The sequence below is a fragment of the Myotis yumanensis genome, unplaced genomic scaffold (genome assembly GCF_028538775.1).
Source record: "Myotis yumanensis isolate MYYU_CA2020_CCGP unplaced genomic scaffold, mMyoYum1.0.hap1 SCAF_3, whole genome shotgun sequence".
Taxonomy (NCBI): Eukaryota; Metazoa; Chordata; class Mammalia; order Chiroptera; family Vespertilionidae; genus Myotis; species Myotis yumanensis.
In genome coordinates, this window is record NW_027223754.1 from 23,601,754 (window position 1) to 23,616,481 (window position 14,728).

At 41.0% G+C, this 14,728-nt stretch overlaps 2 protein-coding genes across 4 annotated transcripts in view; one reads left to right on the plus strand and one right to left on the minus strand.

Annotated features, from left to right (window-relative positions):
* Positions 1 to 318: 318 nt before the first annotated feature.
* Positions 319 to 7,268, minus strand: TM2D2 (TM2 domain containing 2). Its single transcript, XM_070408440.1, has 4 exons — positions 6,956 to 7,268; positions 6,020 to 6,107; positions 4,254 to 4,369; positions 319 to 3,000 (listed from the first exon to the last, which is right to left on the minus strand). Exons 1-4 carry the CDS (start codon positions 7,180 to 7,182, stop codon positions 2,787 to 2,789), a joined length of 645 nt encoding a protein of 214 aa, XP_070264541.1. The 5' UTR covers positions 7,183 to 7,268; the 3' UTR covers positions 319 to 2,786.
* Positions 7,269 to 7,562: 294 nt separating this feature from the next.
* ADAM9 (ADAM metallopeptidase domain 9) overlaps positions 7,563 to 14,728 on the plus strand; it is a 102,183-nt gene continuing 95,017 nt past the window's right edge. For 2 of the 3 annotated variants that reach the window (XM_070408442.1, XM_070408441.1), the window contains exon 1: positions 7,568 to 7,879. In XM_070408442.1, coding sequence (XP_070264543.1) covers positions 7,783 to 7,879 — 97 coding nt within the window. In that variant the 5' untranslated portion in view covers positions 7,568 to 7,782. Of the gene's footprint in view, positions 7,880 to 14,728 lie in introns of all 3 variants that reach the window. The other variant, XR_011470734.1, reaches the window with a different exon arrangement.

A 14,728-nucleotide genomic window follows, 5' to 3' on the forward strand; every position in this document is an offset into this window, starting at 1 on the left:
GGCCACACTGTGGAACTGAGTGACAGTGGCCCCGATGGTGGGAGCCAGGTGTTCCTTGCTCTTCTTGTCCAGCTGAGACCAGACGGAGCCCAGGCAGTGGTGGGGCACTTTTTTAACAGCTCCTGGGAAGTAGGGGAGTGTCACCGGGCTCTCTCACACTCAGGATCAGCAACCAGTCAATCCTCTCCCCAGTCCCAGGGAGGGTCCCTGGTCAGTGCTAGAGTCAGGAAGCAGAGGAACACACACACACACACACACACACACACACACACACACACACCTATCTTCCAAATATTAAGAAACAACCTGAATCCAGAGTGCAAAGAAAATCAAATTTTTAATACTATTCCCTTACACGATCAGTTTTTCGGGTTGCATCACATTTGGCCAGGGTTTATGGATACAGAGGATGGATATCATTGATAAGTCAAAATGAAACTGACAATTGTGGATTGTCACAGAAGATTATTAAAGACTCTCAAGTTATCACTCTAGCAGTGGAAACAATTTTGGTCTCCAACAGCTTTTCTGACTGCAAGAGAACTTCTATAAAAGATACTTCAATAAATTAAAAACTTTACCTTTTTACCCAAGCTCTTCTTCCTGGCAACACTAATGATTTGAGTCTGAAAACTGCCAAAATGTATTCTTTTTTTAAATAAAAAAAACAAAACAGGTTTCGATGGGGTTTGTGACTTTAATAAAATTTAAAAAAAGTTGTGAGATGAGGCAGAATTTGTGGCTTAAAGTAGTATATTATTTTGGGTAAGATTTAAATTTCAGTTTATTTTCAGGATTTCCCTTAGAAGTGAGTTTAAAAAAAAAAAATTACACCAATAGACCCCCTTAAAACCTATGTAAAATTTTATGTGTTTGTGTATTTTTCTGGGGAGGGTCTAGTTTCTTCATGACCACAATTTAAAAAATACTGCCTTAGAGTACAGAGATTATGAATAAAAATCTACCAACTATTACTGCTGTGAACAAGGTTGGGGTCAGTGTGGTACAGAACTTTTAAGACAGAATAATCTGTTTTAATATTTACATAATTGCCATCATTTAATAATATCAGAGCAGTTGGTGATCATATTAGTCAGGGGTAAGAAAGCTGAAATTTCTAGGAAAGCCATTTCATAATGATAGAGCATATCCAGAGTTATTTTAATTGTGATTTTTTTTTTTTAAAAAAAAATGTTCTTTTATTATGCCCTGACTGGGAATCGAACCATGACCTTCTGGTTCATAGGTTGATGCTCAACCACTGAGCCACACCAGCCAGTTAACTGATTCTTGGTCTTTAAGTCAATTATTATGAAACTAAACTTTGAGCAGCTCTACCTTGTTTCTAGAATTTATAACTTATTCCAAATAACAGGATCTTAATTTGACTTACCCATAAAATCCCCCCTTTACTTTGTATTTAATAAAGTTCTTTACAACTTAGATTGAAAAGGATGAGAACTAAGTTTTTGAAACCACTTATTATTCAAAGCATTCCCTTTATTCCCAGTGATCTGGGAATGCGAAAGCTTGGCTGTGGCTCTTTCTCTATGGCTGACTCTGTAACCCACAGTGAGAACTTCCGGTACCAAGCTTATTGCACTGTTTCTCTTTCTCCCCACAAATCACATCCTAAATCCACCTGGTACTCAGTAATAATATCCTTTAAGAGTCTGTTTTTCTTTCCAAGAGCACAATGCTCCCCCCCTTATCTTATATAATTGTGAAGAACAGTTTTATAGTCATTTGAAATCTTTTTTACCAGCCTACAACATGGGCTCTCTAAATTGGTAAATACTACTTTTTATTTTATTTTTTATTGGTTTCAGAGAGGAAGGGAGAGGGAGAGATAGAACCACCAACGATGATAAAGAATCATAAATCAGCTACCTTTTGCACGCCCCATACTGGGGATCAAGCTCGCAACCTAGGCATGTGCCCTGACCAGGAATCAAACCGTGACCTCCTGGTTCATGGGTCGATGCTCACACTGAGCCACATTGATTAGGCTAAATACTACTTTTTAGACAGGAAAATTCTGCCAAGAGAACAGACTAACCCAGACAGATCTTAAATACTGTTGGCTTCAAACCATAATTGGAATGAAAAAAATATCTTCATGTATATATTTCCATGTATATATTGCCTCTTAAGCATAATAATGGTGAAACAATAGGGTTTATTAATAGGATAGTTTACTTCAACCACCCAGTTTTTAGTGAAACAAATATAATTTTGAGTTTCACTCTACCTACTGAGAATATCCAAACAGTGTTCCAGGTTGGCAAAATTTATTCTGCAGTTTAAATTCGGAATTTCAGTGTGTATTAGAATTCATGGCCATTTCTACTTTTGCTGAAGCTTTCCATTGGTTCTGCTTCAGTTCTCCTGTGCATGAGACTCGGGGTCACAAAAGGCACAAAGCTAACAATATTCACTTCGCTCATCCTGTTGGGTCCACTTGCTCCAAAGGATTGAAGATATAGCCATGTACAGAAGTAAAGAGTATAGAAACCCTTCTGCAGCTTATAAATTAGTTGCTAGATTTATATTTTGTACATGAGAAAAGGTATAAACTTGGTTCCCACAACAGTGTTTGCTTGCCATTTCTAGTCTGCAAGGTAACATTTGGGTTGCAAATCCACAGTCCAAAGAAATCTTCCTAACCAATCCCATTCCCTCCAAAGAGGGCAAGTAATGGTCAGGTCTGATATCAAGGAAGAGTTTTGAGCCTGTAGAGATGAATTCCGAAGACTTGCCTCTCTGGGCCATAACAGCAGCTCTTTTTAGTAAACAGTGCACCAATTGCTGCCGTCACTTGGCATCAGCCCTCCAGTAATAAGTAATATAAGGTCAACAAACCACCAAATCCCAAGTCCTCCAAGTGTCAATAGTTTCCCTACTGCTGTGCCAGTGTGTCCCAGACAGAAACGATCCACTCCAAAACATCCCAGGAAGAAAGAGTAGAGCAAAGTGGTTATGAAGTAGTGTCCGGTATACCTAGACAAAAGGAATTAAAAGGAAGATGTTTACCACATGAAAATTAAAACACGTAATGTACAGTGAAAAGATGACGCAGCCAGTCCCTCTGTGGCCTCTTACTCCCTTTCCCCTCCCACCCCCCTCCATAAGAAGACCAGCAATTTTCAACCTTTTTCATCTCACGGCACACATTGACTAATTACTAAAATTCTGCAGCACACCTATCTACCGATCTGACAAAAAAATAAATATAATTTCAATTCATTCAAATTGGATGTCTCTTGTTGTGTTGGCTGTTGTCATGTTTTTATTTGACAAAATCTAAGGAAAAAGAGGTCAGTGCTCCTGGCTAAATAATCAGGTACTGGATGCTTTAGGAATTCTTGTGGCACACCATGGTGCTGTGGCACGCGGTTGAAAATCACCGGTCTAGAGTCTCAAAAGCGAAATTGCTAAGATATGGAGGACCTATAAGAACAGATGTTGAGTTGGACTGGACAGGAAATTATCAAGCACATTAGCACAACAGGCATCCTGGCAGGAGTGGAGTCTGGGCCCCACTCATCCCCGCACAGGCTCCTTGCTTGAGGTTGCAGTTCTGAATGTGGTTCTTCAATGAAGTGTCGTCCTTCCTTACATGAAACACTGATCTCCATGTACCTTTTTTTGCTGTCTGTGGCAACTAAAAACGGGGACATCTTCATAAAGACTTCTGTTTTACATACTGTGATGACACGCAATAGCAATAGCAATAGCAGTTACTCTAATATTATCACTAAACATAGTCATGGACTCTTCACTAGTAAATGGTAGAAGTAAATTCTGTGCCTTCAAGCAGAACTTAGAGAAATAAGCCTAATTCTTTTTAAGATAAACTGATTTTCAGTGAGAGAAGCCCATACTTTTCATGATAAAACCTTTATTCCTGAAATACTAAGGCTATTTTCTCAGGATTTCTGCCTATCATGGGAATTCTGGAGCTAGATGCTCTGTCCAACTCCTTCATTTTGCGATGAGGGGATAGAGACTCTGGGTGCCCAAAGGTACTTAGGTAGTTGGTGAAAGAGACATTTAGGACTTATGGCCTCTGGTCTGAAGGCCAGAGTCCTCTCTGTTATAACTATATTCCCCCATCCATGGATTATGCACAGTAGTAATCCTGGTGCCCATTTAACACTTAAGGTAAAAGAAACAGTCACACCAAGAGATTACAAGGAAAACAGCTTTACCTCCATCCAACTACCAACTACCCCATTCTAAATAACACTTACTTTATACAAGGTTTGTTCTCTCGTAGGAAGGTCCTAGGACTGGCACACTCAATTCCATCCAGGGCCCTGCACTGGACTGACGTGTGTTCCACATCACTGTAGGCCTGACCACCGAACTGTGGAATAACAACCAAAACAAAAGAAACCAAAAAACTCACCAAAGCAAGTAACACAAAATACATCTTTATATCAATTAATAAACGCTGACTCAGGATGATAACTATTCTAATGAAGTTGGGGTAAAGCTGTGCTAAAGAACAAGGAATTTAGTGACATACTTCGAATGATTGTAAGTTAATCCATCCTAAATGTACACTGTTTTAAATAAACTCTTGTGTTTTTTTTCTTCTTTTTTTCACTGGCTTCTTTAATAATAAAGTTTAAAAATGTATCCTCAGTTTCATTAAATGCCATTTAGAATAGATGGACACAATGCTTTAATTATCCTTTATTTATAGAAAAAAGAGCATACTACTGAGCATTTGGGAATGGGTATCTAAAAAGTTGACCTTATATTAGAGGTCTGTTTTATATATATTATAAATGAACATAACTAGGAAAGAACTCAGAATATCAGCTGACTCAGGACTTTATTTAGGTCATGATTGTGTGATGAACAGATATTTGTAGTACATCTACAGTATGTTTAAATTCCAGCAAAAAATTTCAGAATAGGACCTCTGACCCTTTGTGTAACTGAATTCTAGAAGAGTAAGCACAGCTGTACATTCTCTACTGGCACCTTATTAAATGCTTCACTACTATTTTTGTTGGAGCATTTCTCAAAGGGAAGAGAGTAGGAAAAACGACGCTTATTCCTTGTACTCTCCCAGGGACTCAGGTACCTGAGCGCTGCCAGTCCTCTAGGACTTTGGAGGAAGTGATAGTTTGAGTGCCTTGACAGGATCAGTTTTTAATTAAAATATTTAAAATTACGTGATCTCTAAACAATGCTAATTCAAACTTTTATCCATAAATATCGATAGGACAAAATCTCACTGTATTGAGAATATTTATTTATACTTGAATACAGTATAAGTTGTCTTTTTAGTTTTAGTACTTTCAGGTTTATTCCTCTTTATCTGATTTACTACAAAGAATATTTTCCCGTAGGGGAGTGAGGGCATGTGCTGGGGAGTGGGAGCGGCCGGGGAGGGATCAATGGGGGAAAAAGGAGACTAACGTAATACTTTAAACAATAAAGAATTTTTAAAAAAGTAAAAAAAAATATTTTCCCATAATTTTGTTACACCTGTGTTTTGACTTGCATTATACAGCAAATATAACATAATGGTGCGTCCTTAATGGGGAGAACGTACATCAATTTCACTAGTTTTTGGGAGTCTGACTAGGCAATGTGCACCTAGCTTTAGAGATATTATTAATGGAACCAAATAGCTTCTCTCCATTCAAAGAGGCCATTGTTACTAAAGGCTTCTCCTTGAATCCTAGAATCTCCTACAAAGACATCCTATATAATAAAAGCCTAATATGCAGATTGACTAAACAGCAGAACGACCAGTCGCTATGACATGCACTGACCACCAGGGGGCAGATGCTCAACACAGGAGCTGCCCCCAGCCCACAGGCCCCAGGCCAGCCAAGGGGGGTGGGGAAGGGACATTCCCCCACAGATTGGCCCTGATTGCTGGCCAGGCCCAGGGATCCTACCTATGCACGAGTTTCGTGCATCGGGCCTCTAGTATTCTAATAAGACCCTGCACATTTCTGGATGAGTTTGCTTATAAAACAAAACAAAAACCCACCTTGAGACAACCATAACCAAGTTCCTGGGATGCAGTTGCATTTCCAACATGATCCACTGGGTCTTCACATTCTATGAATTCATCAGGTCTATAAATCACCAGTAAGATCATGATCATCACATGGTCTTTGCAATTGGCTGTTTACATGTATACAATCAAAACAGGCAAGAGACATCTCTTCAAGTTTTCTGGTGTTTAATCTCACTCTGATTCTTTCCCAAGACAAGAGATGGTGTCAATCAGACTGAAGCACGGCAGGTCAAACAGACAGCCATCCATCCAAATGACCCGTTCATTGGGGCAGGGGTTGTTTCTGGTCCTATTTCTGCACGGATTCTACTGCTGCCATAGCTTCAACCCTTCTCTGGGAAAACATCCGCAAGGCTATGGGGGCAAGATTAAGGCCAAAGGATTCCCAGTTCTCCTTGCATTTCCCAAACGCCTTTTCTTACTTGACTAATAAGAGATGTTAAAAAATGACTTGGTTTTGTAACGGTAAGTATATTTCTTTCTCCCCCCCACCCCCTTCCGGAAGTACCTTGTAGGCAGGGGCAAGTAATTTACTGCATTTGTGGCTCACACAGCACCAGCCCCTACGAAGGAATCTCTTTCGGGTAAAACGAGGGACAGAGAAGGCACCACCTCCTACCCTACCCTTCTTCCGGAGGCTGTATGATGTCACGCCTCCCTAGTCCTCCTCCTTCGGGATGCCAAAGGACCTGTCACCCACACCCCAGGTTTCCGCCTGCACCGGGTCGAGGACTGAGAAACCTGCATGATATTTACCTCCCGCGTGTGGACTATCAGGTCCTCAGGTGGGGAGGATCCGGGAAAAACCCCCAAAGCATCCTTCCTCTCCTCCTCCCCCAACACAACACCCACTATATTCCTTGCCCTCTCGCCATCTCCACCTGTCTCGACGACAGGGTAGCTTACAGGAAAGAGCACAGGATGACTGGAGAGGTGGGGTCGCCATATTCCCAGCTCGGAGCGCCGGCGGAGACCTCCGGGTGGGCGGCGCCAGCGGACGTGAGCTCCGGCTCCGCGGTAGCGTTGAACGAGTGGCTCCGAGAGACACAATGCAGCAGAAGCAGATTCCCCAGCAGCAAGGCCGCCTGGCCGCAGAGAAGTAAGTAACTCACCGGGCAACCGCCCAGCACCATCTTCCCAGGCCCAGCGGCGGACACCGGGCCTCCGCAACCACAAGCCCCGGCAGGCACCGGGACCGGAGCCCGGCCAGGTCAGGCCTCTTCCGCAGCCCCGCTTGTCGCTGCCAAACAGCCAATGGGCGCGCAGCCCGGCGCCCCGCCCCCAACCCCCTGACAACCAATCAGAAGAGGCTGCGCAGGGGGGCGGGGCTGCGCTTTGCTTCGGCTCCTCAATGCCTCTTGGGAGTCTCACGCTCCTCCTCCTTCTGCTCTGAGCGCTTCCTCCAATCGGTTCCTCCGACCCCCGCAGGAGGCGGGGCTGGGAGTCGAAACGGGCGCGGACAGCGGGTGGGCGGGGCCGCCGAGTGCGGCTGGCGGCGCCCCGATAGCAATTCCAGGTTCTCGCCGGGGACTCGCTTTTTCCCTACGTCAGCGGTAGCGAGCGCGAAGTCGGGAGCGAGCTCGGACAAATAGCGTCAGTGGCGAGCGCGTGTTCGTCCCCGGGCGCGCGCGTCCCTGCCAGCTCTGGGGCCCCGGCGGGGTTGGGGAGGGATGGAGCGGACCGAGGCAGGAGCGACCGAACGCTGAGCAGTGGAACCTGCGGAATCGGCCGCGATGGGATCCCGCGCGGGCTCGCCCTTTGGGACACTCCGCTTCCAGTGGCTGCTGTTGTTGGGCTTGGTGGGCCCAGTCCTCGGCGGGGCGCGGCCAGGTGGGTGTCTGCCCCCGGGGACCTTTGGGGTTGCCGTTTCCTAGGGCGGGGACGCTCGGAGTCACCCCGAGGTGCCTGGGAGTGGAGGGGCCCGGCCTGGCGACTGGACTCGGAGTCGGGAGGCGGAGCCGCCCCAGCTGTGTGTGTGGGTGGACAGTGCTCAGACCCGAGGGTTGGGGGTCTGGCGCCCCGAACCCTTCTGGGCACGGGTCTCCTGTCGGATCCCTCTTACTCCGCCTCCTGTTTGACAGAGCCGTTTGCGGGGCTCCCCCCCCCCCCCATGCCGCGCCAAGCTGGGTCCCCCCCGATTCTCTCCAGGCTACTCTGGATCCGGCTCTGACCTCGGGGAGTCTGCTGGGTGCGCGCCGAGGGTGTGTTCCTCTGTAAACTGTTCTGAGACTAGGGGCTTGGACTTGCTTGTGAAGTTAGTGTCACTTGAAAAGAGGCCGGGAGGTGATGGGACTTTTGGTCCCGGTTATCAGGATTTGAAAATTGGACGTTCATTCGATCAGCGGGGTCACCCAGAGCTGATCAGTAGGTACCCAGAGCTAAATTTAGTGATGGAATAAAGGTGTGTGTGTGTGTGCGCGCGCGGGCTCAGTTTTCTTGGGCCATTTTGTTGTAGTAAGACTACTTCTTTTTGGAACCGAAGGGCTACATTTCTTTGGCCAGTCTTCTATCTGCGTTTTTCCTGGGTTTGTAATGTCTTAAATACTGACAAATAATCCCTGCCCTGCTGAAGTTACAGGACTTACGTAAACTTGCTTTTGAATTGTAAAGCTTCCCTTGGATACGTAAGGCGTTAATATTGGAGGCGCCCAAACGTAGTGGAAGCAGATCGCCAACACTCTAGCTTCTTTCTGGACACAACTTTATTTTGGCTCTTGTGTTAAATTATTGTTTGCATGTCTGTATTTCCCTTATCAGTTATAGAGTATGATGTGTTGGAGAATGGTGTGTTGGTTTTTTGTTTTTTTTTTTTACACTAAATCATTGCCTTGAGAATTGTTCAAAGGTGATGACGGAAAATTTCAATGCAGGCTGGCTGACCTTCAGGAAACTAATTACATTTTTTTCTTATCTTTGGTTTGTTCTTTTTCAATTAAATGAATTTGTCCCATTGCAGGGATTTTGAAGCTCTAAGTGAAACTTTATTGAATGGGAAGCTACTAAGTATTTTCTGGTTTAGTACTTTAGTGACATTCTAGGTGGTTAACATTTACCACTATTTAAGGTGAAGTAGTTTATACATCTGGAGTTTTAATAATCTTTGATTCAATGTGATTGCAAATATAACCAAGACTATAAATATATATATATGTGTGTGTGTGTATATATATATATATATATGTATATATAATTTTTTTTACACAAAACAAACTCTCTGCTTCATTTATTCACTTTTCCCCTTTTTACTCAATTTTTGGGGTGACACTGGTTAACAAAACTATACAGGTTTCAGGTTCACAATTCCACAGCACATCATCTGTACACTGTATTGTGTGTTCACCACACCAAGTCTCCTTCCATCACCATTTATTCCCCCCTATACTCTCCTCCACCTCCCCCCTCCCTGCGATCCCTACATTGTTGTCCATGTGCATGATTTTTTAGTTTTTTTCTCTTTTTTCTTAATCACTCCACCTCCTCCAAGAGCCCTGAGCCTGCTATCTAACACTATATATATATTTTTAAAATAATAATTTATAATTGAAAGTATTACACATGTCCCCTTTTTTCCTCCATTGACCCCCTCCAGCCCTCTCCTACCCCACCTCAGGCCTTTAGCACCCTATTATGTGTGTCCATGGATTATGCATATATGCATACAAGGTGTAAGACTGTATTTTTAATGTTAGTATTTGTATTGTGAGTACATGAAACAGTTTATTCTTGTATTATTTTCCATAAGGACAAGTGTGAATCTGCTTTTGCCCATCCCTGTATATAGTTGTATGGACTATCCTTGTGGTTTTTAACTGTGGCTTTTAACAGTTTATGGCCAGTGCCTCACTTAATTAAGCATGTGTATGCTTTCAAAATTTAGTCAGTGTTTATCAAACGCCTATAAACATCATGCTCAATTCTTGTAGAGGGGCAAAGGATGACTAAATGTGCTAAGTCTAGGTGAGGAATGTTGGGGAAGGTTTCACTGTGGAAGTGATATTTGAACTGATCTGTATTGGTGAATGTTCAAGTAAAGGGATAGGTGTTATAATGTACCCCGCGAATCACAGAAGGACGCCTCAAGAAGTTGAATTAAAGAGTCACATTTATTGCAAATTCGGGACTATGAGGGGCCATTTCCCAAATATCATAGTGATAAGATGGCCGCAGTACCAGATTTATATAGGCAAAGATCACAAAGGTATTGATTACATCCCAGGGTTTGGAATGAGGAACCTGATTTGCAAAAAGCAGTTTACAGAAGCAAAGCAGCATGTTATCTAAATTATAGTTTTGGGTCTCCAGAACACTGAGTCACCAGGGACATGTTAACTGGAGCCCTCTGACCTTGGGATAATTGTGCTGTCCTTCCCAGGTAAAGGAAAATGCTTTCTAAGACCAGTGTGACCACAACCCATGGGATATTCACATTACAATCAATAGGGTATTTAATCGAATGGGATAATTTATATAATTCAGAAAATCAAAATAACTTTTCTATTATTTTAGCAAACAAGTGCAGAAACCAAACAGCAGGGTTAAAGTTAAACTATAGTTTCTACCTGAGATGATTGCTTCCATACTTCATTGGAACACATTCTAAGCAGAAGAGTTTTTACAGGAGTATGGAGGGGTGAAAGAACATGACTTGATAGCAATGATGAGAATGTCTCCAGGCAGATGCCTATGTATGAAAGAGAGGCAAGGAAGAACGAAGGGAGGTTTGTACCAGTTGGAAAGAGTCTTACATGCCGTGCTAAGGGGTTTGGACTTTACCCTGTAGGTAAAGTTCTTTGGGTAAAATTTGTGATGAAGAGAACTGGCAACAAAATGGATGACAGAATATAGGAGGGAGAGGCTGGGGCTGGGAGAGACCCGTTAGGAGGCTTTTGTAATAGTGTGTAGTGAGTCAACTCCTGTCTCCCTACTGGAATGTTCCTCCAAAATCAGCTGACTAAACTGTTGCAATACAGGAAGGATGTTTAAATCATGCGCTGAAATCTTTTCTGCTAATGGGAGAGGAATTTGAAGACCTAATAAGTACCATATACATCTTGGTTAAATAGGCTCTGGAAGAGTTTTTACTGCCATTGTGTCAATGAGGAAGTGCAGTATAAATTCCAAACAGATGGCACTCACAGGAAAATTTTTCCTTTTAAACGGAGACTAACAAAGGTACCTATGTGTCACTGTGAAAAATAACAAAGGGAATCAGGTATGAAACCTCTTCTGATGTTCTCTTTTCAGGTAGTAATTTTGATGCACAGATCTAGAATTAAAAAGAACATTGAAAAAGACTAGCATTCTAAGGAAAATGAGTTTTAAAGTGTAATTACTCATGGTGACTCACTGTAAAATGAACTATGTAGTAAGAACTTAGGTCCACACTAATTTTGTTTTTTGGTGCCAGCAAATTATTTGAATTTGATGGTTGTACTGTACAGGAGAGTGTAGTCTTTTACACTTAAAGACAATTTGGTTTTCATGCTTTTAAGTAAAAAGTAAAATGTTTATAATTAAAATATGTATAGAACAAATTGTTGGGTTCCAACACAGTTTTCAAAAGCACTTTACATTTTACCTTACCAAAGTGTAAAGTACCTTTATATTTGTGTTTTATTAAAAAAAAATCTTGGTTTATTATGAATCCTCCCCAAAGAAGCAAGTTCTCAGTAACTGGAGGCTTTTTCTTGGAATAGCCACAAGCACAAATATATGACAAATAGCCTCATGATATATACAGGGTGGCCCCGAAAATATATAGACACATTTTAGCAACTGATAGTTTAGTTTTGAAAATGAAATATGTTTTAATAAACACTGCCTTTATTATTTTTCTTTTTACAAAATATATTTTTATTGATTTCAGAGAGGGGGGAGGAGAGATAGAAACATCAATGATGAGAGAGAAATTGACTGCCTCCTGTAGACCCCACACTGGGGAACTAGCCTATAACCCAGGGCGTGTGCTCTGACTGAGATTTGAACCGTGACCTCCTGGTATATAGGTCGATGCTCAACTATTGAGCCACACCGGCCAGGTAACAGTGCCTTTATAATTATTCAAAGTGTGTGTACATTTTTTGGTACACCCTATATATATATAGGTAAATATATATAGGTAAATATATATATATGTGTATATATATGTGTGTGTGTGTGTGTGTATTGTGTGTGTGTGTGTGTGTGTGTATGTGTGTGTGTGTATATATATATATATGTATTTCCCCCTTAGTATATAGCAGAGTCTTCAAGTTATGCCATCCTTTGAGTCCATGCTATGGGACTGACTGCCTCATAAGTAAATCTGATGCTCTTACTATCTCAGTAACTAACCCCCCCCAGGACCTTTAAAAGTTGGATTGCACTTTGAATTGCATAATATTGTTCTTATATTGAGAGATTATTTTTCGTTTTGTGTCAGTGTTATTTTATTAGACTTATTTTTTCAACATGATCAGGTATAGGATATTTCTTGAAATATCTTTTAAGAATAAGTTAAGGAACCTGAGTTCACTTAATTTGGTCAGTTTTAAAATATGCAGTTGTTTGTGTATTTGTTTATATTTAGCTTAACATAAGACTTAGAGTATTTCAACTTATATAGGCAAAATGATGCCACTGCCAAACATTTGTCATACTGTAGGATAAAACCCATTCCTATCTGTAAGAAATGCCTTTTCCCCTTTGACACATTTTTCTTTCAGTGAGATGTTTCATGGTTGAACTCATATTAGGAGGGCCCCCTTAGTCACCCCTTAGAACCCTCATGCAGTAGACCCCTAGAGATTAGCTTTATTGACACATCAGAATCCTGCTGTGAATAGCCTCTGTGATCCCAGCTGCTTTAGAGGAGTGGTTAAGTATTCTATGGCATAGCAGTACAATGAAAGATAGCATTGCAATTAAAATGTCAAATGTGTGGGCCATGCAGATCTTTGGAAGATTGATATAAAAGATGCCAATCTTAAAAAATAAAACTTACTGTGGGTTGTTCATGATCATGACAATTATCAGATCTTTGTGTGTATAGCAGTAAGAATAAGAAGAGGTTGTTTACTCAACACACATTATTTAATACTTACTGTACAGTGTGGGAAGCACATAATGAGTATGATACTGTCCTTTGTCTCAAGAACTTAAATTCCTTGCTAGAGGACCTTAAATTCTTTAGGGCAATAAAGGCTATAAATGGCTGGCATTTTTCCAGAAGGGGCACTTACAAACAACAGCAAATGCCCTGTTTCTTTTTAAACGTAGAGACGTGTAAATGTAAAAAAAAAAAAGAAAAATTGTAACACTCAAGAAATGTAAGCATAGCTGTGGAAATTCTAATTACGTTTGAAGATAGTTATTGATACCATATGTTGTATATTTATATTTCCATTCCATTCACCTTGTATGAAAATATGTGGCTACAACAGTGCTTTATGTATCTAACTACAACAACTTCTTTTCAAAAACTAACTTGGACAGCAGAATTACCTTTTCATCCTATATGGGAACCCAGGTTTATTTTCTACAGTAATAAAAGTATTTAAAGGTGGCTATTTGTTTACATAATAGGAAGGAAAGGATAAAAGCCCATGACTGAAAGTTCACATTTGTTTGCTTTGCAATTAGGTGGAATTCTTTTAACTTATCTCCCTCTACTACAGCTACTATTATGGAATACATACTTGGACATCCTCCAAAACACAGTACATTAAAAAAAAATCTACGGAGATAGAGCAGTGATTTTCAATCGGTGTGCCACGGCACACTGGTGTACTGCAAGACTTTTAAAAAAATGCAATATCTGACTAGCCAGGGCCACTGACCTCTTTTCCCTTAGATTCTCAAATTTAAAAAAATGACAACAGCCAGTACAATAGTTGCCTGGTGTGAATGAATAAAAATTATACCTATTTTTTTTTTTTGTCAGATCGGCCAAAAATAGAGTTTTTTTTTTTTGTTTTTTTGTTTTTTGTTGTTTCGCAGAATTTTAGTAGTTTATGTGTGCCATGAGATGAAAAAGGTTGAAAATCTCTGAGTTAGAGGAAGAAAGGAGTGAAATTAACACACTTCCCTTTCTTTTGCTAAATTTGAGACACTTTCATTTTCATGTTTCAGCTCTTATTTTTTATCTTCAGTCCATGTTTTCTAGTAGTGTGATTTTAGACACTATGTTTATCCTGTCAGATTCTAAAATAACAGTTTATATTCTCTGTGGAGTTGGTTGTATTAATATTTTTATTTCATTGTGAACTCTATCCCCCAGAAGTCCTCTGGGAGATATCTTTAGTTGTCACACCGGTGGTTCTGGTTTTAGTGGGCAGAGGCCAGGGATGCTGCTTAACATCCTACATTGCACAGGACAGGCCCTTCTCCCTCTCAAATAATTTTCTGGCCCAAAATGTTAATAGTGTTGAAGCTTTATATAAATAATGTTAATGCACTTCCTTTATAGTAACATGTGAAACATGTTATTTTTGTTCCCATGAGAAGGTGCTACTATTTGGAGTTTAAAAAATAAAAAGGGAATTGAAAAATATATGCAAGATATGAACAGGAAAAAAAGAAAAGAAAAAAAGAAACCAGACCTAGAAATAAGAAATTTTGAAAAAATATAGGAAGGAGGATTTTCATACAATTAGTGTGTATTACTTTTGAATGCTACTAGTATAACCCAAGCATGTACAT